The sequence below is a fragment of the Erithacus rubecula genome (genome assembly GCF_903797595.1).
Source record: "Erithacus rubecula genome assembly, contig: scaffold_88_arrow_ctg1, whole genome shotgun sequence".
NCBI classification, from domain to species: Eukaryota; Metazoa; Chordata; class Aves; order Passeriformes; family Muscicapidae; genus Erithacus; species Erithacus rubecula.
In genome coordinates this window covers 368,594-391,848 of record NW_027635446.1, presented here as the reverse complement: position 1 = coordinate 391,848, position 23,255 = coordinate 368,594, and the positions used below count along the sequence as shown (strand labels likewise).

General features: G+C 37.4%; 1 protein-coding gene across 1 annotated transcript; it reads right to left on the bottom strand.

The window, feature by feature from the left end:
• Positions 1–12,233: 12,233 nt before the first annotated feature.
• On the bottom strand, positions 12,234–22,602 carry LOC306816788 (synaptonemal complex protein 1-like; the record flags this gene model as incomplete). The annotated part of the gene is made up of 18 exons (XM_079333250.1): positions 22,401–22,602; positions 22,139–22,212; positions 21,190–21,248; positions 20,786–20,855; positions 20,094–20,167; positions 19,616–19,724; positions 19,051–19,145; positions 18,729–18,913; positions 18,247–18,314; positions 17,677–17,738; positions 16,729–16,832; positions 16,126–16,243; positions 15,826–15,896; positions 15,386–15,467; positions 14,539–14,601; positions 13,770–13,832; positions 12,876–12,992; positions 12,234–12,317 (listed from the first exon to the last, which is right to left on the bottom strand). The coding sequence occupies exons 4-18, from the start codon at positions 20,850–20,852 to the stop codon at positions 12,234–12,236; spliced, it is 1,362 nt and encodes a 453-aa protein (XP_079189376.1). The 5' UTR covers positions 20,853–20,855; positions 21,190–21,248; positions 22,139–22,212; positions 22,401–22,602.
• Between the last annotated feature and the right edge of the window lie 653 nt (positions 22,603–23,255).

Below are 23,255 nucleotides of genomic sequence, written 5' to 3'. Positions count from 1 at the left end.
GTCAAATTCAAAAGAATTATCTTTCATCTTTCTGCTGATGGCAGTTTCCCTAAAACTCTCCTTACTGCACTCAGAGGAAGCAACAAGTTTCCCCCTGCCCAGCACCCGGTCTTGTATTTCACACTGCAGTACAAATGCAGGTATCCTAACAGGACTGTGCAGTCCATGTGCAGTTTTTAAGGCCATGCCCAAATGGATGATTGGCTGTATTTACACTGACCAGGACACAGCCATGTTCACTAAGTGTGTCTGACAAGGAAGAATTCTCTCTAGCATGCATTTCAGAGGTTTTTATTACTTACATCCATTTTGTTCTTAGTAACAACAGAGCACTTGCTCAAATTTAAGTTTCTGTTTTCTTCATCTCCTTAATGCATGCAGCAGAAGAACCTGCATCCTTTAATACAATGGGAAGCTTTTGACAGCCATGACAGAACTTAAAATTGGAGTGTGAGTAAACCAGACTGGATGTCAGTGTGACTCTCCTCAGTTTTGGCCATGCTAAATTATATTAGAATCATATATTCTGACATGTGCACAGTCTAACTAAAACAGTGCAGAGCCCTTGGTGTTATGGGATTGCTGATGTAAAAGACCTTTGTTTTCACACCATTTTTCACTGCTGACTCACAGCTTTCTTTCAACTTCCTATCAATTCCTGCAATCGAATCTTAAGAGCAGATAGAACTCTGTTTCATGCCATTTCTGTGTAGGATTCAGTAAATCATTTACAAACATATAATACCTGCAAAATCCTTACATAGAGCAGTGTAAAAAAATACTTTGGCATTTTCCTGTCTTCATAAACAAATGTAAATGTCAATACTAACCACTTCAAGCCATTTTTTTTGTTGCTGAGTTTTAAGAACTGAGCCACCAGCATTTTGACACAGTGTTCTCATTTTGTTCACTTTCAGAACCAGCGCTTATTTTTAGTCATCAGAGATTGTATTATCCAAAAGAAATAAAATGGCATGAATTGGCAATAAATGAAAAGAAATTCATTTAACAAAACACTCCATCAAGGTGCTGCATGTAAGACTCTGACTGTAAGAGACTGAAATGAGGGATGCAGAACTCCGGGCGGGCTCTTTAAAATGCTGCTTATTCTATCCAAATGATGCAGTAATTTATTTATCATTTAAAATGCTGTTTATTGTATCCATGTGATGCAACAATTCACAGGCCGTGGGTGACAAGAGCCCAGCCCACAGCCTGACAGTCACATCTGTGGGTTTGTCTGAAAGCTTCCTCTAGTTCTGGTTACAATGCATTAAATAATTTTCATTACAGAGCATCCTAAGACATGACAACCAATCACTCCCTTCACTATCAGCTGTAGCCTATCATACCTACTGACATTACAATATTCTTGTTACTGTTTTCCAATCACAAAAAAGTTAGTGTGTTTCAGTTTAAGCTAGAAGTTGTTTTTCAGTTTTCTTGCAGTGGAAAATCCTGAGATCTTTTCTCTACTTGCAACATGGTATTTTTGTTTGCCTGTAAAAATTCTTTTCCTTGGTAAAAACATCTTTTGTTTGAGGTGGATTTATCCTTTGCTCAGAGTCATAAAAGCCCCTTCCAACTCACTGCCCTTTGCCTTCTTAGTTACCCAGTAAGACTGGCTCAGCAATTCTTTTCTTCTACATCAAAACTTGTTCTCATCTCTCTTCCTTCTTCAGATTCTACATTGAAAAATCTTTCTGTTATACACACACACATCTGTAAGACCTTCCTGTCAACTACTCATCCTTCCCAACACATGGGGCTGTGCCCTATACGGGATGGGGTTCTGCCCTATAGGGGATGGGGCTGTGTCCTATAGGGAATGAGGTCCTGCCCTATAGGGGATGGGGCTGTGTCCTATAGGGGATGGGGTTCTGCCCTATAGGGCACAGCCCCTGCAGGAACAAACTGGACTTCTGGACAGCAGATCAATATGATTTTGCAGAAGCCGATTTATTGTTTATAATTCACCCTAATTATCCATTTCTAGAACCATCACCCATGTGGGGACACACTCTACAATTGGTAATTTTAGGGTGTTGTTCCACCCATTCAAACCCCCCAGAGTCAGTAATTGGTGGTCTCATGCAGTTTCACCGCCTCCTGTTATCCTGAACCTTCTAATCTTGGTGTTCTGTATTTTCAACTTCTTCTCTCCCCATTTAGCATAGTTTATGTTCCAGCAGCCTTGAGGGATTTCAAACAAGTTACCAAAAAACTCCTAAAATTTTCTCATGCTGTGCACCTATTATAAACACTGGTCTAAACTAAGAAATGCACAAAACCAGCTGGCATGTGAAAGAAGCGTGTGAACAAACACCAAAATATGCAGAAAGAACTGAGCAGCAAAATACAGCGACTAAATATGTTTTTTGGCAGGGGCACACCACACAAGGCCCAGATTTATATAGACATGTCCATCAGCATCTCAACCTTGTTCAGCATTACTACAATTCCCCTTCTTTTTTTTTTTAACCAGAAAAATCGTCTTTGTTATCTTATCTTATCTTATCTTATCTTATCTTATCTTATCTTATCTTAGCCTTATATTATTGTATTCTTATAATATCTTATCCTTATACTATCTTATCTTTTATGATATTCTATATTATATCATATCATATCATATTCTATTTTATTTTATTTTATCAAGCGAATCACTAACTTTATTTATGGAAAAAACAATGTGCTAATAACGAACAAAAATATCCAAACCCCTTGGATTGTATCTTTCAGCCACCCAGGTGTTCCCCACCCTTCTAACCACTCATCCAAACCCCAATCATCCACAGTTAACTTCCTCATATTATCTTGAAGCTGTTTGATCTTCTCGTGAATGGATGCAGATTGCACAGAAAGACACATCCAACACATCCAATCAAAATCCTCACACCCGTGCCCATGTGCTGATAGCAAAAAATCTTCAGCAGCTCAATTCTGCAGTGTGGGGTGTCTAATACTATTTACATCTGTAAGCATTTGTTTCAAAACAGTGGAAGTGATATTCAGCTGTTCATACACTCAGCATCTCAGCTTCTCAAGCGTAGCCAATGCCTGAGCAGCAGCAACACCTGGGAAAAGAACTGATGCTATTATTTGTGCCAGAGGACTCCAGAATTCCAAACGATTGTACAAATTAGGCTCCAAATCCCCCATTTCTCTTTTAGCTCTTTTGCTGTGCCCTGATCTCCAAAGGGTCTGATTCAACAACTCATGCGTGCCAGGAGCAAACATAGTTAATTTTCGGAGGATATTCGGGGGCAATTTGGGTATTTTTGGGAGTTCTCAGGAGTGTTATAAATGGATATTTCGATATGTTAACTTTTCAACCCTTGGCCATATGCATTTGCCTCTCGCTTGGTGAAAGCTGCTGTGGGCCAGGGCCAGCACCGAGCTGGGCTGTGTGGGCCAGGCAACGTGGAGAGTCTTGGCTGATCTTGCTGTGTCCCTGGCCTCAGCAAAGGCTTGGAGGATTTGCCTCCCAAGGCATCCTGCTCATTGGCTCTTCCTGTGCACCTTGGAGAGAACAAGGACGGCATTTCTGGCAGCTGGGCATTAGCAGCCCTTCAAACGGGGGCGTGTTGTGGAGCAAGCCCAGCTGAGACACCCTGCGAGGAGCCAGCCCAGTGCTCCTTGCTCCTCCCTGCTGACACCAGAGGGTTGATGTGGTTTTGGGATGAGCCCAGCTCCGTGACGGGGTGCTACCTGCACACGAGACAGCTGCCCCTGTCCTGCGGGGTCCCAGCAGTGCCTCGCAGTTGTCCTGCACACACATCAGAATGTGGCCAAGAGAGGTCCTGGAAGCTGAGGCAGCTGATTTGAAGTTTTTGCAGGTGCCTACAAGTCAAGGCCAATGGTGTTCCCTCAGGATGCAGCAGATCTGCCTGATGCCGCCCACTCCTTGTGGCAGCAGTTGCTTTCCTGTGGAATGTTCTACCTCCACCACGAGTAAAGAGGGAGCTGGAGAAAGACCTTGCCAGGCCACTCTCAATCCTTTCCCAGCAGTCCTGCTCCCTCCCTCCAGTCCTCAGACTATGCCCATCCCTTTTGTTCCCCTTAGCTCATCCCTTTGCTTTGCTTTTCATCAATAAAGTTTGGCTTCTTCACTTTGCCTGCATCTCTGTGGAGCTCAAGCATTGCAAATCCAGAGCCCTGGGACACACAGGCCCCTCCTGCCATTCTGTTCCACGCCGTGTTCTGTGCAGAGACTCAGAGGAACTCGAGGGCAGATCAGGCTGGAAAGGTCTCTCTCTGTGCTGAAGCTTCGGTTCCACAGCACTGTGAACTTCAAGGTCTTGCCACAAGCCTCATGTCACAGAAAGTGAGGCAGGTCCCAGGTGGCCACTGAGAGAAAGAGGGTGGAGGTGATGGGCAGAGTTATCCATCCCATGTTGGACCTCCAGGAACAGTTTTCCATTGTTTGTGGTCTTCTTAGGACACCCTGGGTCAGTATCAGCTGCACAATGTTGTCATCACCTTTCAAATTGGTTATTGGAGTCTTTATCTCCACTCCTGGAGTCTCTCTAATTAGCTGTACAGGTTTTGAAGACTTTACACAGGGGTGGGAATGACTCATTAGGCCTTTCCTCATTTTAATGAACCCTGCAGTGCATTTGGTGTTCTGAGCCCAGGGGCCTCAGATCCTGAGAGGAGACAGCAGCAGTCCCTCGTGAGAAGAAAAAACCAAAGTGTCTTGCAGCATTTAGAGTTGCCACTGAAACCTTTTCTGATGGAGCTTCTCAGGGCCTCATTAGAGCCAATAATTGGAGGCTGTGATTGCAGGCACTGGGCAGGTGGCTCTGGAGCTGAGCAAACCCTTTGTTTGATGGAGCACAAGGGTCCAGGTCTGAATCCTGGTCCCTGGCACATGAGATCCTGCCCTTGCACAGCCCAGGGCTTTGCCACTGGCCCAGGTGTGGCTTTCCTTGCTCCACCTGTGGCTTTTCTGGGCCATGGCAATTCTGCCCAGGCCAGCAGTGCCATGAAATGAGTCTCTTCATTTTGTGAGCTCCACTCTGCTGCTCTTCCATGAGGAGGAGATTTTTAAGCAGAGAGAAGTGAAAGCAGGAGCAGGCTGTGCAGGGAGGTGTTGGATGCCTGACCCTTGCAAACACCCAGAGCCACCTTGGACAGGGCTTTGAGCAGCTTGCTCTGGTTGAACATGTCCCTGCCCCTGAGCTGCCTCAGATGATTTCTACCCTCTTCCACAAAACTGCATCTCTGGATTCACTGAGATTCCTCCCAGGATTCTCCTGGTCAGTTGGGTGGTCAGTGGGTTTGGTCAGAGGGAGTTGTCAGTCAGGATTGGTCAGTGGTTGGGATCAATGTGGATGTGATCATTTGGGTGGTCAGCTGGTGTGGTCAGTGTAGGTATGGCCAGTTGGTGTGGTCAATGGGTGTGGTCAATGGGGTGTGGTCAATGGGTGTGGTCAATGGGGTGTGGTCAGTGGGTGTGATCAGTTGTGTGGCCATAGGGCTGTGGTCAGTGGGTGTGGTCAGTGAACATGATCAGTTGGATAATCAGTGGGTGTGGTCAGTGGGTGTGGTCAGTGGGTGTGGTCAGCAGGTGTGAGCAGTGAAGAATGGTCAGTGGGTGTGGTCAGTAGGGTGTGGTCAGTGGGTGCAGTCATTGCAATGTGCTCAGAGGTGGTCAGTGAGTCTGGTCAGTGGGTGTGGCCAGTGAATGTGGTTATTTGGGTAGCAGGTGGAGGGTGGTCAGTGTAGTGGTCAGTTGGCTTTCCAGTTGAGTGTGGTGCATGGGTGTGGTCAATGGGGGAGTCATTGGAGTGATTAATGGGGTGTGGTCAGTGGGGGCTGCCACTGGGGCTGTCATTGGGGTGTGGTCAGTGGGGTGATCAGTGGAGTGTGGTCAGTGGGGGCTGTCATTGGGGTGGTCATTGGGCTGTGGTCAGTGGTTGTGCTCAGTGGCTGTGCTCATTTGGTGTGGGCAGCTCCTGCCTTTCTTAGCAATCCCCTGTTTTTCCAGGCAGGACAGTGGCCATGGGACTGTCCAGCCTGTGCCAGGGCTGGGTGCACAGTGCTGGCAGTGCTGCACTGGGCACTGGGGCTGCTCTGTACTGGGAGGAGTCAACCCCTTCCCAGGAGCTTGGATTTGGGCTAGGAATGTTCCAGGAGATTTTTCCTGCTCCTCATCCTGCCCTGACAGTGAGGGGGAAACCAGGGAGAGAGACAGAGCTGGGACAGGAGACCCTGACTGGACTCCAGGGCACTCCGCAGACTGTGCAGGAGGATCAGTCTGGAAAGGAAGGGGAGAAGCAAAGGAGGGGATGCTGGAATGGAGCCTGCTTACCTGGGCAGAGATGAACACCCACTGCCTGTGGGAGACAGGGAGTCAGCTCCTGGGTTTGCTTCCTTGCACAGCTTTGTCTTCCCAAATGAGGGCAGAGAAAGAGACAGGGAGAGATGCAGCTGTGGATTTTGTCATGGCACCCTCAGGCACACAAACAGGCAGATGAGATTTTACACCCTTCCCTGCTGTTTGCATTTCCTGAGAGCTTGCTGGAGAGTTGCTGGAAATATTTTTGTAATTTTTCACCTCACAGGACACACGCGTGGTGTCAGGAGGATTATGTGATATACCATGGATTCATGTCCCTAGAAAATGCTAAAGGGTTCCAATTGGTCACTCACTGTTTGAGTCTAGAAATGGGCAGTACAGACTTCAGTTTTTTGCTTTCAAGTGCTCATTCTTCCAGATCTTTGCACAATATTTGTTAGTTACATACAATAAATTATCTCATTTACATCACTACTCAACAGGTCAACATAAGGAACCACTGGCCTATCCCTAAGACTACACAAAACAAAGGCAACAAATGTTTTGCTTCCCACATCCGAGAAATCTGAGATTTCTGATTTTTCATTATATTGGAAGAAGTAGTTGTAGTTTTCTTGATATCTTTAGGCTCTGAAGTGGAGATTGTCATTGTTGTAAACCAAGATTAATCAAGGATTAATGCAGGAATAGATGTTCTAATCTATCATTACAGACCAGAAGATGGCTGGTGATTCAATTTGATCATTTGATTCTGTCTTCAAATACTTAAAACAATAGCACTCAGTCTCACACTTTATATTTCAGATAAACAATTTAATAGCATCTTAACATTGTTTTCATTATCTCATCATGTGCATATCTTACTCTTTATGAAGCTGAAATATTTTTAAATACAAGTAATTTTATTGAAACTTCAATATTAGAAATTTCAAAACCGTTTGAACATACTGAAAACCAAACAGTTTAAAAAACAGGTTTAACAGCCATTAAAATAGAAAAAACAAGAGGACTTCAGGTAAAAGTGCATACACTTAACAGCTCCACTTCTTTCACTAAGTGTTATGTATTAAGAAAAACAGCAAATTTAAAAGAACAGAAGTGCTTTCAAACCAGAATTTCTAATGACACAAACAGCTTTGAAACAACTTCCTATGTAGTTACATTTCTTTTTCTAAATTTAAAATTGGCTAATTTGTGTCCCAGCAAGGGAGGAAAGGTGAAATTATGTCCCAACATTTTGAAGCACAAGGGAGGAAAGGTGGAAAATGCCCTGCAGGGAGATGCAGTTAGAGATCTATAAAGTTTATATGTGTAAAAGAAAATAGTATTAAACACAGTATGACAGAAAAATGCAACAACTGAGATAACAACAATTCTGTGGAGCCAGCAGTAAGAAATGGCAGGCACAGGGTGTTGGTGCATTTCAAGCAAAGAGCTTTGCCACCTCCCTCACTGTGCATTTCAAGCAAAGAGCTTTGCCACCTCCCTCATTGTGCATTTCAAGCAAAGAGCTTTGCCACCTCCCTCATTTTCCTCCTTCTGTCGGGTTTGGAGATCGCAGTCCAGCCCGCCTCGCGCATCCTCCTCATGGTCCTGAGCTTCAGAGCAGAGCCTGGGGATTTCTCACTGCCTGCAGATGGAGTCTGGAAAGGGAAACAAAGCCATCCATTGGTTTCTCTAAACAATCTGGTTATTTGGTTTGATCTTATGGAAGGGTGACATACCTTTTTTGGTGCTGTGGGATGTAATTGTGAAGCTTGTGGATAATCTTTGTGCAAGGTTTTAAACATTTCTTCTTCTGATACTATGCTCTAATAAATTTAAAAAGATATTTGGTCACATTGTATTAAAAAATACTTTTTCTTTTCCCCTAAGGATATTAAATTATGAAGAAAAAAAAAAAAAAAAAGCTAAGATATCACTATGAGGCATAACAGTTTAAAAAAAATTATGTACATATAACCACAATTCCAGAAAGAGTAAATTAATAAAAATACATAAATATTGTATTGAATCTTTCTCTTCACTCTAAGGCACAGCAGTGAGCACCAAGAACTGTTCAGCACAGGGTTTGCTCTCTGACTTACCAGCAGGTCAGTGTGCTCAGAGCTGTCTGACTGAGTATCCAGCTGGATAAGCACTTTTTGTTTTTCCCTTGTGCTCTGCTCTGAAGGAGGGTTTGTGCTTCTTCCCCTTGGCAGTTTATCTGTTGCAGGAGTCTTTATAATATATGTCTGGGAAAGAAAAGTTTTATATTTTTTAATTCTATTTTATGGGGTTAAGTATAGAATCTAAACCCAAACTCATGACCCAGTTTATAGGCTGAGTCCAAGAGAGACTGGTGGAACTCTTGTCTTTCCATCCAGACACAAAAACAAAGACCCAAAAAAAGTGGGGTGGGGTGGAAATATCCATTTTTTGGTTGCCAGACTAGGAGAATGAACAGGAAGCTGTGGAAGAATTGAGTTTCATAGCACCTTGTGTCTAAGTTCATGTTTATCTGCAGAAATTCTGGTTATTCTGAACTGTAGCCACTACATGTATATATCAAATACAAAATATAAAATATAGAATGTAAAATATAAAATATAAAATACATATAAAATATAAAGACTATATAAAATATTTAAGAAAATGGAGCTAACAAAAGGAAAAGGCTTTCAGAGGAAGATTGATAGCAATATCAAGACTGCTGTTACTTAGAATAGTCCTTTCACTAGAAGTTAAACTGAGAAACATTGCAATAGTCCAGTCCTTTTTCAGAAAGATAACATCAAAAGGGTGGTGGATTCTATTTTTCCAATATGAAAACCACTCCTGACAGGGAAGAAGGGTCAGGAATACTTTGATACTTCAACAATTTTTACAGCTGTATAAGCTTTTTTCCCTTCCATAGAGAAAAAATTGCTTTTACAAATGGACATGTTTGAAGAATAAATAAAACAATTCTGGTGACAAAAAGCAAAGGCTGATCAAGAAAAACGACACATTGGGAGCCCTTCCATAAACTGCTGTCTCATATCTCCATGGAATGGTATCACCCTTTAAAATCCCTGCTTATCCAAGGGAAAAATAAGAAATACAGACAGAAAAATACAAGGAGAAAAATTCACTGTTAGGAGTTACAAAACTTCAATGTTGGACTGCCCAAAGGGCAAGTACTGAAGGAGATATATTTTTCTTTTCCACCATGTTGACTTCCACAGGAATATAATTTGAAGACTTTCTATTTTTTTACATTAATATATTCACTAGATCTAAACAAGGTTTAGGAGTCTCAGGAACATAAGTCTGTATTTTCTATAACTTAAAAAGTTTTAAGTGAAAAGCACTCCAGTGTCTTTTGCTGAATGCAAATCAATTATCATGGCACTTCAATTGATTCTACACATATAAATAATACCAAATTCTAAAACCAATTAAAAAGTTGCAGTTACCTTGTTTTTCTTTTCACTTTCAGGAATCACATTTCCAGAGTGATGTTTTAAAAGATTCTCCTAAAAAAGAGTTATGTGACAGGAGGTAAATACTCACTTGAGTTCAGTTGTTAAAAATCTTCTTGGTGTAATTACAGAACACAGTTTGTGATCACAGACAAAGTTGACACAAATATATGACCAGACATTGTTTCTCTATTTATTTTCATTCCTTTTCAATTTCTCTAGAGCACAAGCCCAGGCCACACCTATCACCCACACTCCCCAATCAGGGAAAAAATCCACCTTCCATTTCTGGGATGACAGTTCACTTTTCAAACATGACAGCTCATTTTCCTAAAAATTAAATAAAGGGTAGGGTTAACTATGCCCATCCTGAAAAAAAGGAAAACAGTCCAAAGTGAGACAGTAATCATTAGATACAAAATATTATTTTATTTGTTTTTCAACCTTATACTTGAAGCTTTGCTTTAGCTTGTTTAAAAAAGACTGAAGTGCTATAAGAAAGAGATAATTGATCATAAGTGTTCAAGGTAAAACCTTAAAACACTTGGGAGAACAGGGTAGAATCTAATTATTTAAACCAAAAGTTTCTTATTCAAACTGTGAAGTCAGAACATGACACACTATCTGGAAGAGAAGACACAAACACACTGCTACTCTTAATTTATTTTGAGAAACATTTGGAGCTTTTAGTTCCCAGAATAAGGAAATAAAAGCAAATAAATTAGTGGCTGATTTTTACTGTTCAGTCCCACTAAAGCAGATAGTTAACCCCTCCCCACCTCGTTGTCCATCTTGCTCTAAACCAGCCCTTTCATCCAGAATGTTCCTTGTTCCTCCTCCCATTAAGTTGTCATTCCCATTTTTACCTACCTTTTAGTCTGGAAACTTCCCTGTCAATTCTTCACAGCCCCACTGAGCTGTTTCAATTGTTCCCTCCCCCTGTGTTTTCTCATTGGGTTATGGATTGTAAACTCTGCCTTGTGCTCCCCCCTATTGGTTAAAAATTTAACCTTCCCCTCTATAAAAGTGCCTGCACATCCAATTTCTTGGTCTTTCATCCCTGGAAATCTAAGATTTACCTTTCAGTGCTGCAAAACCCTGGAAGAACTTTTCAACTGATAGAACTTGAGAAAAAAAACAGACCTACAAACAACAATTTTCTCCCAAATCAGAGAAAAGGAAAAAGTGAAGACATGTGAAAAAGAACAACTGAAGTCAGTGAGGGAAAGGAAGGAAAAGAAATGCTGCAAACATGAGAGCTGAGATTCTTCTGCAAGCCACAGTGAGGTCAGGTGGAACTGCTACTTGTAAAAATTAAAACCACACTGGCAAAGTTCACAGAGAATTGTCTTTGTTGGGAAAGATCCCAGAGCATAGCAAGAAAAAGAAACTCCCTAAACAAACTGAAAAAAAATTTTAGAAGTGACAAACTGACTAAAGATCATGTTTTGTCGCCCTGTGCTGTCAGTGGACAGGAGGGAGGGATTGGGGAAAAAGTGTTCTAAATTATTTTATTTCTCATTACTCACTTTTCAATCTATTAATACTCAATTTTCTTGATGCTATTTAAGTTTGAACCTGTTTTACCCTTAAAGTGTTTTTCTCCTAATTCTTATCACAACTCACGAGTCCTTCAATTTTTCTTTCCCCTCCTCTACTCACCCATAGCAGAAAAAAAGGAGTGAATGGTTTTTTTGTGCCTGCCTGGTGCTCAGCCAGTATCAAATCACACTGCACAAGGACATCACTGAATTATTGAACATTGGAAAGTAATCCTTACCATTGCTCTTTCTGATGAAAACTGCTTTTGCTGTTTAAATTTATATACTCTCAACTCTGCATCTTTTTCTTCAACCATTTTGTCATATTCATTCTGTGTTAAAAAAAAAACCAACAAACCAACAAACTCAAAACATGTGACACATAAAAGTTACAATTATGGATCTATCCAGTCTTAAAACACAATTTTTTTAAACCAGAAAATTCAGAAAGTACCATGAACAAACACTGATGCTTCTGCAGAAATTGTAAAACAGAAAATGCTTAATGCAGTGTTATTTTGTGGACTGGCAGGGAGTGTTTTATTCCTGTGTATTCAGCACCTAAAAGCCAGCCATGCTATTTTTGTTAATATCTGCTAAAAATATTGCAAAAGTGAGGAATAGAAAGGTAAATTAAAAGGTGTCAAGGTAAACTGCTGACAGTCACCTCAGAGAAAGAGGCCAAACTAAAACTGAAAAATCCTGCATTCAGATGGTATCAAAGGAAACCTGAATTTAAAAAAAAAAATAAAATCCTAGAAATTTAGAGAAATGGAATTATCTGTTTTCAAAATCTTCAAATGAATTCTATTTTAGGTGATGAAAAGTCACTTTTTTTCCCAGATTCAGGCCTTTTTTTTTTGTTCTGAAAGGTTCTGAAGACATGACAAATCAGAGCAATCAGGAAAATCTCTTGCCTTGTGCTTCTCCATGAGTGCCACCATCTCAGTTATCCTGTTGCTGACATCGGGTTTCAGTTTCTCTCTGTATCATTGTTGCTTCCTCATAAAGCAACTTCACCTTTTCTACCTGTTAGCAGCAAATTGCATTTTATTCACAAATATAACAACATATTTTTTTTAAATCTTAAGTTTAATTTCTTCTTCCCCCTGTGGGTGCAATGTAGTCCCACTTGAACTTCATTTGCTTTTAAGATCCTTTTCAAAACTGAGATTGTTTTATGAAGATTGTTAAAATGAGCAAGATTAAAGACACATCCATGGAAGGAAAGTTCAATTTGAACCAAAGTTTCAAGCACTCTGCCCTAACATTTCTCAGTATTGCCATCAAAAAATACTAATATGGGAGAAGTTATAATCTAATTTAGCTATGCTGACTTAATACCAAAGGTAGAATTTCCTTGAGCTGTATCTTGAAATAATGAAATTTTAACTGGGTTCTTCTTTTTGAAGATATATTCACATCCTTCAACTTCATCACCTAAAGCTTTGCTCACAGGCATACACAAGAATTTCAATTTATGTTGATAAGGCTGAAATCTAACAGCAAGGAATCTGGTCAATAAAACTTCATAAAAACATTTTAAATAAAAAATATTCAATTGCAGTAAAAATTAACACCTCTCACCTGTTCATTAAGTTTATTTTCATTCATTTTTCTTGTTTCTATGTCTTTTTGATAGATGTCAACTGCTTCCTTATGTTGCTTGTTCATATTTTCCATCTCTAACTGCAATTTATTCACCTTTTGAGAATGCAGAATTGCTGCTGTTATTTGCTTAGGAATTAATATGTTAATGATTTTTTTAACCTCTTATTTTTGAGCAGAAACACAGTGTTAGTTTTCAGGTATATGATTAAAATTCCTATTTAAAAGTTCAGCTTTTTTTCAAGTGAGTTAAAAAATATTCAGAGAAACAATGGTAACAGCACAATGGGAAGGATTGCCCTACATGCTGTGAATTCCTTGAAAAAAAAACCAAATACAAATGGAGATTTTATTCTCCCTCTTGTAAATCTAGATGAGATTTTCACAGGTTTTATGGTACATTTTTCTCCCAGCTGTGCATTTTGATTACAGTTTTTCCTTTTAAGTTCCTCAAATGAATATGCTCAAAAAAAATCCACTTCCTTCTTCAAGTGCAGTAGCTAAAGCTGGACACAATATTCCCATTAGAGAGATTCCCACTGCAGAAAACATTTAAAGAACAGCCTGAAGTGAGTCTTTTAAATTCTTTTCTGTCACATTGGAGTTACTGTTCAGTCCACTATCAATAAAAGGAAAATAAGGAAAGGAACTGATTAGAAACATAATTAATTGTGATGTGAAGTCCATCTCTTTTAAATGTCCAATAGTCAGTGCCCAAGATTAAAAATCTTCTAAAAACTGTGACTTCATTCCTGCCAAATCTGTATCCCAGATCCATAAACCAGTTCAGAATGTATTTAACAATTTATCATTAATTACACTGAGACTTAAAAACACTCACCTCATCTTCTATGTGATCTTATTTAAACCTACCTTCTCTTCATAAATACTGATTTTCTTGCTGTCTGCAGTAATTTTCTTTTTCAGCACCTTATTCTGTTGAAATAAAGCAAAACAACTGTACCTTAGTAACTTCACAGAATTATGTAATGGTTTAAGTGTGTCAAGAATGGCAAAAAATTACAGTTTTCATTAAGTTCATGTTATTGAATTGAGTTCATTCTATAGCTCTGTTGTGCAGTTCAGGTTCCAGAACAATTCTCCAAACAAAAGAATGTTCAAATAATTACTGTGATATTTCTGTTTCTTCATGACCTTAAAAAAGGCTCCTCCTGAGCAACCACGGGGAATAACAAATGAGAATTAAATGGGAATTAAAACTAAGATGCTGCTGACAGAAGGTGTGGAGATGTCATGACAAAAAATACAAGTTATATATATAAATATATAAATATTTACAGTGAAGTTACTACAATTTGTACTAGTGCAGAATTATTTTCTACTAGTGGTAACTGTAATAGGTCTTTATTACAAATACATAAATAACACTACGTAGTAAATGAAAACATAGAAGTTTATTAAAGGTATTATTTTTGTAATTGCTTTTTTTCAAATTAAGGCTAATTTAACAGATCAAGTGATTCCAAAGATGAGTCCTTAATTTGCTCAGTTAGGATAAGAAAGGAAAATTTTTAAATTACATAGGTGTATCTAAGGATATCACAGCAGACAAAAAATGCTGAAAAGTCACCCCAAAATACCATGTGCTGATGTATTTGTAACTTTCAAAATCTCTACATACCTCCTGCTGCAACTCTTCAAAGCATTTGGTTTTATTTTCCACCTGTTTCTTTAAATTATTCACCTGAAAGAGATATTTCAAACATTAATTAAGTCCTAAAAATTACTCAGTGTGTTAGCAATTCCTGCCAACATTCTCAAACATGCACTTGCACCAGTCTGGTTTATTCTGATGGGACTGAAATACAAACTGATGTGTTAGAATTATTGAAATTTTAGACATAAAGTCCTACAAGATGTTAATTAATAGCAGTGAAGCAGTTCCTTAGTGGTTATAGAGTTAAGACAGAAGAAGGAAAAAACCCAATATCTTCACAATTTAAAAAATACATTTGTATGAAGTTCCCTACAATCCATGAAAAAATGAATTTTCCCAATTATTTTCTAGAATCTTCAACTGCTTTTCCTTTCTTGAAATTTCATTTTCAGTGCTCTTAACCTGAAATTACAATTGGGCATCTTTTGACTTTCACAATGAAATTCTGAAATCCATTTTAATGGATTGCTTTGAAACACTAAAACTCACATTGCATATGAAAAACTAATCCAGAGCTCATCCATCACCCAGTGGGTAGATGAAAAAAAAAAAAAAAAAAAAAAAAAAAAAGCAGGTTTTCTGTTTGCCTGAAATCAAATAAATCTTTAATATTCAATTTCCAATCAAAGAGTAAAAATCCCAGTGATTGTGCTTGTTTTGAAAATAACAGGGCTCAGCAGCTGTGAAAGAAGAAAACCTCTGGCACAGACCACATCCCCCAGGCAGAGCTGTGCAGAAAAAACCCAACAAATATTTTACATTTAAATTCTGCCCTGCAGGTTGTGTAACATTTTCTCATGACATGACTTACATTTTCTTCTTTTTCATCCAGTTTACTTTGCATCTCTTGAGCTGTCTTTGCCATTTTCTCTTTCAAAGACTCCAGTTCAATTCTAAGAGCCAAATTAACAAACATTAGTAAGCATTGACTAAAAATTACTCAAAAATTAACTTCTTTTCAGTACTGCTAATAAACTCCTATTTTATTTTCTAAAAAGAGCTGTTAATGGGAACTTCAGAAGGTGCTCAGTGAAAATGTTCTTTTAGTTACAGAAACAGAAAAAAAAAAGTCTTAGAAACAATAAGTGTTTCTAATCTGAGAGAATTTCTGCTTGGCCAACAGCAATATTGAATAGTTTCTGTTTAGCTGTTTTATTTAATCAAAAAAATCCCAGAAAGCAGCATATGAACACAACTATCAGAATTCATTTCCTTTAACAATATCAGACATGAACATTTGTTTTTACTTGCCTTAGCTGGGCATTTGCCTCTTCTAGGTTTACAACTAACTGCTTTGTATTTTCTTCTTTTTTCTTACTATCCTAAATAAAGACCCATGTCAGCAAAGAAATAAAATTCAAAGTGATCTCTTAAAAAATTCAAAGACATCCAAAGCACACTGACCTACCTTATTCACAATACACTTTCTTTCCAATTCAAACACAAAAATAGTTTGGGTACTCTACACAACCATGTCATGTTGCAATTTATCATCTGATTTGTAAAATTGATCATTGTCCTTTAAATAAAAGCTGGAAGTTTACAACTTGCCTCTTGTTTTTCTTGCAGTTTCTTGAGTTCTGCCACCACATCATTTTTCTCTTGTGCTATTTGTTCTTTCTCTAGTGAAACCTTATTGAGAAACACTGTTAGTTGTTCATTCTTTAACCTAATTTAAAACAAATGGCCAAGAGGAATAAGAACATGCATTTTGAAATATCCTTTTAAGTTAAATATACCCATTATTAAGTGTTACTCCATGATGAAAAAAGTCCAGGCCTTTATCTACAAACATAAGCTTTGCAGCAAAGTTACAGTGATATAAAAAGGTGACAGAAGAAGTAAAGAAAACCAGAGTCAATTCTATATAAATATAATGGTTAGTGAAGATTATGTAGCTCAAAGCAGGACCAACAATGAATTCAGAAACTTTCTCTTCTTGTTAACAAAGTCAAAGAGATCTAGAACAACTGCATATTCCATAGAATAATATAAATAAAATGTAATTTACAAAGGTAAGTATATCATTAATGTCATACTGTGTGGTTCCAAATTTCCATTAGAAAACAATCACAGCTCATTTCTCTGTGTACCAAAGTAACTCCTACATAACACCAAAAAAAATCAAATATTATATTTTCAAAATGGTCATACCCCTCTTGTTCAAGATCTGTTTTCAGACTCAAAAGCTGCTTTAAATAATCTTGTTCCTTTTCAGCTGTGCTAGTCAGCTGTACTTTCAAATCATGCATTTGTTTCTGCAAAAGGAAAAGGAAGAGTTTTGAGCATACATTATAAACTCCAGGCTTTCAGAAGAACCAATCCCAGCCATGGATTATCCAGACTGTATTTTTACACATCTCTGGTGGAATATGAAGTGGTGGGAGGGAGTGAACTCTGACACCAGTGCTGTGAGTTTAATTACCCAGTCAGCAAAACTACTAAATTAGGTTCCTTGGACATAATTTTAAATAAAGACATTTGCTTCAAACTTCATAAGCCTTTGCATTCATCTGAATAAATTATGATGTGTGATTGGCTATTTACAAAAACATGTTACTGTCCTATTTCAGACCTCTCTGATTTGGAGAGCATTACAAGCAGTTGTGGAAAATGCACACCTGATTTCAGACTACCTTCAGTTGATGCAGTTTCTTGTTAGACTTGTAAATATAAAATCAAAATGAAAATAAACCTCCATTAAGAGTGTACTTCATATAGCTTAGACTTCTGTGACAGAAAATGGGCCTTTGTCACAGAACACATAAGGTTCACAGAGGACAGAGTAATTAACTTCTGTAAATTAAGAAAAAAATGGGAAAACTTTCTAGCCAGAGGGATATAAAGGCATTTGAATGGGCATGAACAAAGAAGGAAATAACCAAAAATCTTGACAAGGAAAAGCAAAACACAGGAGACGAGAAAAACAGTTACAATAAACAAGTTCTTCAAAGAAAACACTGAAACTGTGTGTGAGAAAGTTCAGTAGAAATGTTAAGGTAGATTGGACTGTGTTTATTTCTGACATTTAAGGTACTTACAAAGCAAGAGGAATTTCATATGAAAAGCAAATGCCATGAGATTAATACAATGAACATTTACCAGAGTTTCTGATAGCTCTTCAAGCTGCACTTCTTTCTCACATTTTACTTTAGTCATCTTTTCTATAGCACATGCAATGTAAAATTAATGGAACATAAGTAATTTTTCATATTTAGCAGGCAGTATAAAACATTTACTTTTTTCCAATACCCAGTTCTCAAAATTTATTGGATTAAGTTCAGCTAATTTATGACTTAATCTGAATGTAGACTTGAAAAAATGATTTAGAAAGACATTAGCAAATCTATGTCTGAAGAGAAACTAATTATTTATCTTAAAATAAAATTCAGAACCTATTATGTTTTCCACAATTAAGGCTTCAAATAAAACATGGACTGCAAGACCAAAGTATTCTCCAAGTATTGATGCATCTGCATTGTTCCAGGAAAAAAAAAAAAAAGAGGATGGATGGTCTTAAACCAAAATTGTTTCCATTGTAAAAATAAATTTAGGAATTCCTGACAGGTACTGGTACTGTAAAATCATTTCTCCAAGTACTAGATACAGTCCATTTCCAGAAAATATTTTTATTACTAGCTAGCTCATGTTCTGCATTTCTACAAGCCTTACCCAGTTCAGCAGACTTATTTTGGAGCTCCAAGGTACTCAGCTTTAATTCAACTTCATAATTTGTTGATCTGAGAAAATGATAATTTAAAAAACCCAAATGTATAGTACAAAGCACTGAAACTCAAAGGACAACAGGACAGAGTCTCACCACAAGCACTTTAAGAACATTTATTATTCAACAGGCACATGATATATCAGCCTGCAGCACATATCAAATTTCACTTTTACAACTTAAAATAAGCAAATGTATACTTACAGAAATTTGCATTTATTAAAGACAGAATTATAGAAGTTGGAGGGGGCAAAAATTGACTTTTTATCGACCAGTATCAACCAGCACAAATTAAAAAAAATTACATTAAATTCTTTGCATTAAACCACTGTATCAAAAACCTTCCAAATTTCAATCTCATTTCCAATTGTTCTTGATTTTGTCATAGACTGCAACCTGTGAGTCTCTGAATTGAAACTCTTGAATTTACCTATTTTGTTCCTTTTGCAGCAAGCTTTTCAAATTGGCAGTAGAAATCTCAAACTCCTCTGTCATGGCTGCAAGCAAAGCCTTCACTTTTTTACATTCTTCCTCCTGTGCTTCCTTTTCTCTGGTGACCTCAATTAATGTTTTCACTGTAGTCTGGAATTCAGTTTCTAAGTTCTTCTGATTAGCCTTCAAAACATGATATAATTTCCAAACATTGTTTTGCAACAAACAGCTACAGCTGTTTCATATCTAAAGTATCCATAATTATTTATTCAAATACTCATCTAGTCTATTTATACTGTAAAATTATAAGCAAGGTGTACCTCTGCCTTTTGCAATGAAATTTTAGCCTCTTCCAGCTCTGCTCTCAAATGTTCTTTACTGACCTCAGATTCCTTCAACATTTCTTCTTTATGAGCTAAGCAAAAAAATGTATGTTTATATTTTTAAAACTAGGATATTTACTAAAAAATGCTGCTATAAATGGAAGATTACATACAATGATAGAATTTAACAAAGACCAATGGTACTGACATAATATACTATAAATACTTTGAATATAGATGGCTTAAAAATATTGAAAATCAAACTTTTAAAAGTGTCCTCAGTGGCACCTGCCTGATTGTAAATTTGCAAAACTGAAGCAATGGATTTCCCCCTTGCAATTTTCAAAAGTTCTCACTGCTTGACTTCCCCTAAAAACCACCCTGCCAGTTCCCATCCCACATAAGCAGCTTCTGTTTCAAACAAAGACAAGGCCCTCAAGGCCCCAAAATTCTGCTGCTGAACAAACAGAACAAACAGAACAAACAGAACAAAACTCTCATGAGCCTGTTTCCTGTGCTTCTAGAAACAATTACATTCAAACACAGCAGACAGAACTCTTACATTTGGCTTCCATTAAGTCAGCTATTTTATATTGTGATGTCTGCAGCTGAGCCTGGATGTCTTTTATTATTCCATCTTGTTCATCTCTCTCTATGGTAAGAGCTGAAATCTAGAAAAATTAAATAAATATCATCATGAAGTCTGGGAAAGGGACAGACTCATTTCCATTTGTACCCCAGGGATGAGAAGCAGACATTGCTGTCATTCAGGTTAGACAAGGTTGTTAATCTCAGCCAAATATTGATCAAGTCACATTACTCTAATTAAAAAGGTTTTCCAGTTCAAAATCAAACTATCAATTCCAGTAGACTAAAGGTCTGAAACATCACCAAACTTAGCAGAATCTGACTTATTTTCTCCTAATACCCAGAATTTTCTACTTTTCTACTAATACCCAGAAACACTTCTTGGCTCTTGCATTGCCCCTTTAGTCACAAATAAAGTTGTATCACATATTAGATGGTAAAACTGAGCAAACCTGCTTTTCCTTCTGACTGACTTCCAGTTTGTATTCTTTTTCAAGCTTGTCCACTTTTTCTGCTTCTTCTTTTACTTTTGAGATACAGTGATATCCAAAGTTAACATTCTAGCTGAAATATACTCCAAGTTCAATACAACTTCCAGTTTAAGATTGCTTGCAATTGTACAGCTATACATTTTGTTTCCCAAGAGTAATTGTTGAGGCAATGTTTGATTTTATAATTAAATATAATTGTTTTGCCAGCTTTCCACAGAATTAGTCCATTACTCCGTATTTGTTGTAAGAAACTGACAGAAAAGAGCATGTGAAAATGAAACAGGAACATACAGAGAGAGGCATTTAGCTGAAGTTTATGTAGCATTATGCATTATCATGTAATTAATTAAATACATGAAATAAAAAGTGATCTCTAGACTGTACTTCACAGACAAAACTTGGACTTTGAGTGACTATTTGAAAAATAAAGTTGCAAATTTGGCCCAGAGGAATAAGAATAGAAGGGGGCAGGCAGTGAATGCAGCCAGCATGAACAGAAGAGGGTCCCAGTGTCCCAGTGTGAGCTGCTCACCCTTCCAGCAGTTCCCATTTGTCTGACACTGCCTGTGCTGTGTGCTAATAGAAGCTGTGAAGTGCAAAAGTGTTGAGCCTTATGAGCAGCATAAAAACACAACAACAAACAGAATTCTCACATTTGAAACTCATTTCCAATCTGTCCTCCTCTGCCTGCACACGAAGGCCTTCAAATGCCAGTGTCATTCTCTAAAAACAAAATTTGATATTTGAAGCTCAGTATTGGACACTGGAAGTTCCCCAGGGGCTGCTGCCAACCTCAGCCATTGTGAGAAATCACCAGGTAAGTGAAACAGAGTCCAAAAAGAAGACAGGAGTTCACCCAGCACCAAGCACATATCACATGGATCTACATCCCCACACTGCTGCATATAAAACAAAAATAATTCTTGAAAAGGGACTGAAAACCTGATTTCCTGCATCACACATGACATGGATATAATATTATCTCAACATAAACATGTCCCTCAGCTCAGTATGTCCACTCAACTCACATTCCTTTTAGCAAGATTATGTCACTCACTTCTATGTTGCCATGAAGTTCCTCATACAATTCTCTTGTTTCTTCTCTTTCCTGTTCATCTATCAAAGCAAGAATTTTTTGATTTTTTTTTTTAAAGAATGCCAGCTGTCCAAGTCATTATGCTTAATTAGCATAATGAATTAAAAAAGGAGTTATCAGCTCATTTCTTATTAAATAAGTCATTATGAAATATGGTGCCAAAAATCTAGGGAAAATGTGCATTTCATTGAAATATAAAGCAATCTCAGCTTGGAAATTTCCTTCCCAATATAATTTTTTCTGTAAAAAGTGTCATTTTGAGGATAAATTTATGTAACCATATTAATTTTTATAGCATTAATGTTGTTGAACAATAATTGTCAAAACTGTTAGCATTTGATAAAGTGTAATGTAGGGTTTAGCACTGCATTTCTTCCTATCAACAGATACCTGTGACCACAGAACTGTCATTATAAAATTATAAACTGTCATTATAAAAAACAACACTCCATGCCCTTATTTTCCTTCTTTCCTTTCACTTTTGTAATTGATACTATTTTTCCTTAAGAAAACAATTATGGAAGAGAACAGTATGGAAATACAGCTATTAAAAATGAACAGTACATCTATATACAAGTGTTTCTAGAAATGAGGCTAAAAAGAAATAAGACACTTCTTAAATATCCAGGATCAAGTTAGTAAAATTTTAATGATTATAATAACAATTCTACATTGCATATAAAGTAAAATTCCCAATCAAAAACATGTTTTGAAAACCTCAAGAATTTAAACTTTATTGACTTGTTCTAGTTTTGTGAGCCACTTAAAATTCACTTCTCATTTTAAGAGTCACATGCAGCCAATCTCAACAGGAGAACACAGCATGAGAACTTCTTTCTGTTTGTGAATTTAGAGCAAGCTAGAAGAACATTTGCTCTCATAAATCAAAAAAAAAAAAAAAAAAATTTACATTTGCTGGTTTTCTCTGTGAAGTGAGTGCAGGTTTCCTTGAGCAGATTACACAGATGCCTGGAAGCAGTGGTTCTAAAGGAGGGAAAAATATCATGTTTCCACAGGAGTGCACAGTATTTTATACTAAATATAAATATATACTTAAATATATTTATATAATACAGAAATATTTGATACTAAGTACCTAAAGGAGAACAATGACCTTCACAATATGAAACATGAAAACTGCACAAAACCATCTCTGTGGTTTCATTACTTACTCTTTCAAGAGATCTTCACATTCACATAATGCATCTTCCAGTTGCAAATAGAGTTTATCATTTTTTAACTAATGTCATAGGGAACAAATGCAAAAAGACACTGTTATTGAAATATACATTAGAAATACACTTTGACTTCTCAAATCAACATGAAAAAGTAATTTTGGCTATCAGTAGACAGAAGTCCATTTAACTGGCATTACATGCTACTCAGCATGTAATCTTTTTTTCCATCTTTTTTCATTTCATTTCATCATCTTTTGCATGAAAGGCAGAGTAATTAATGAACAATAATTAACCAGCAACTGAGACCCAGGTAAATGCTTCATGCACACACTCAGACAGGACAGGTGCACACACCTTCTCAAAATAATCATTTTCTCAAGGCACAAACCAAACTGCAACATTCTTTAATATTTAATTGTATTAATAATATTATCATACTAAATCAGGAAGCACTCCACTTCATCTATTCAATGTATATATAAAACACTGGCCTGCAGATCTTGAATGGTTTTATTCTGTGCTTCAATAATCTTTTTATCTTCTTGGTGTTCTCTTTCTTTCTGCTTTAGTTCTGATTCCACAGTCACTTTCCACTCCTTGATCTTCTCAGCCTCTTTGTAGAGTTTTGAGAACGAGTCAATCCTTGTTTCTGTATTCTATTAAAATGGGTTCCACAATTTAATCTCAAATGCTATCTAATTAATACTGTTGTAATTAATATATTTATCCCTTAGAAACATCACAGGAGTAATATTTTCCACAGATGGTGATATGAGCTTATACATGATCAGGAGCCAAAGTTTAAATCTTTGTGCATCCACTCTGTGGATACAGACCACACACAGTGAA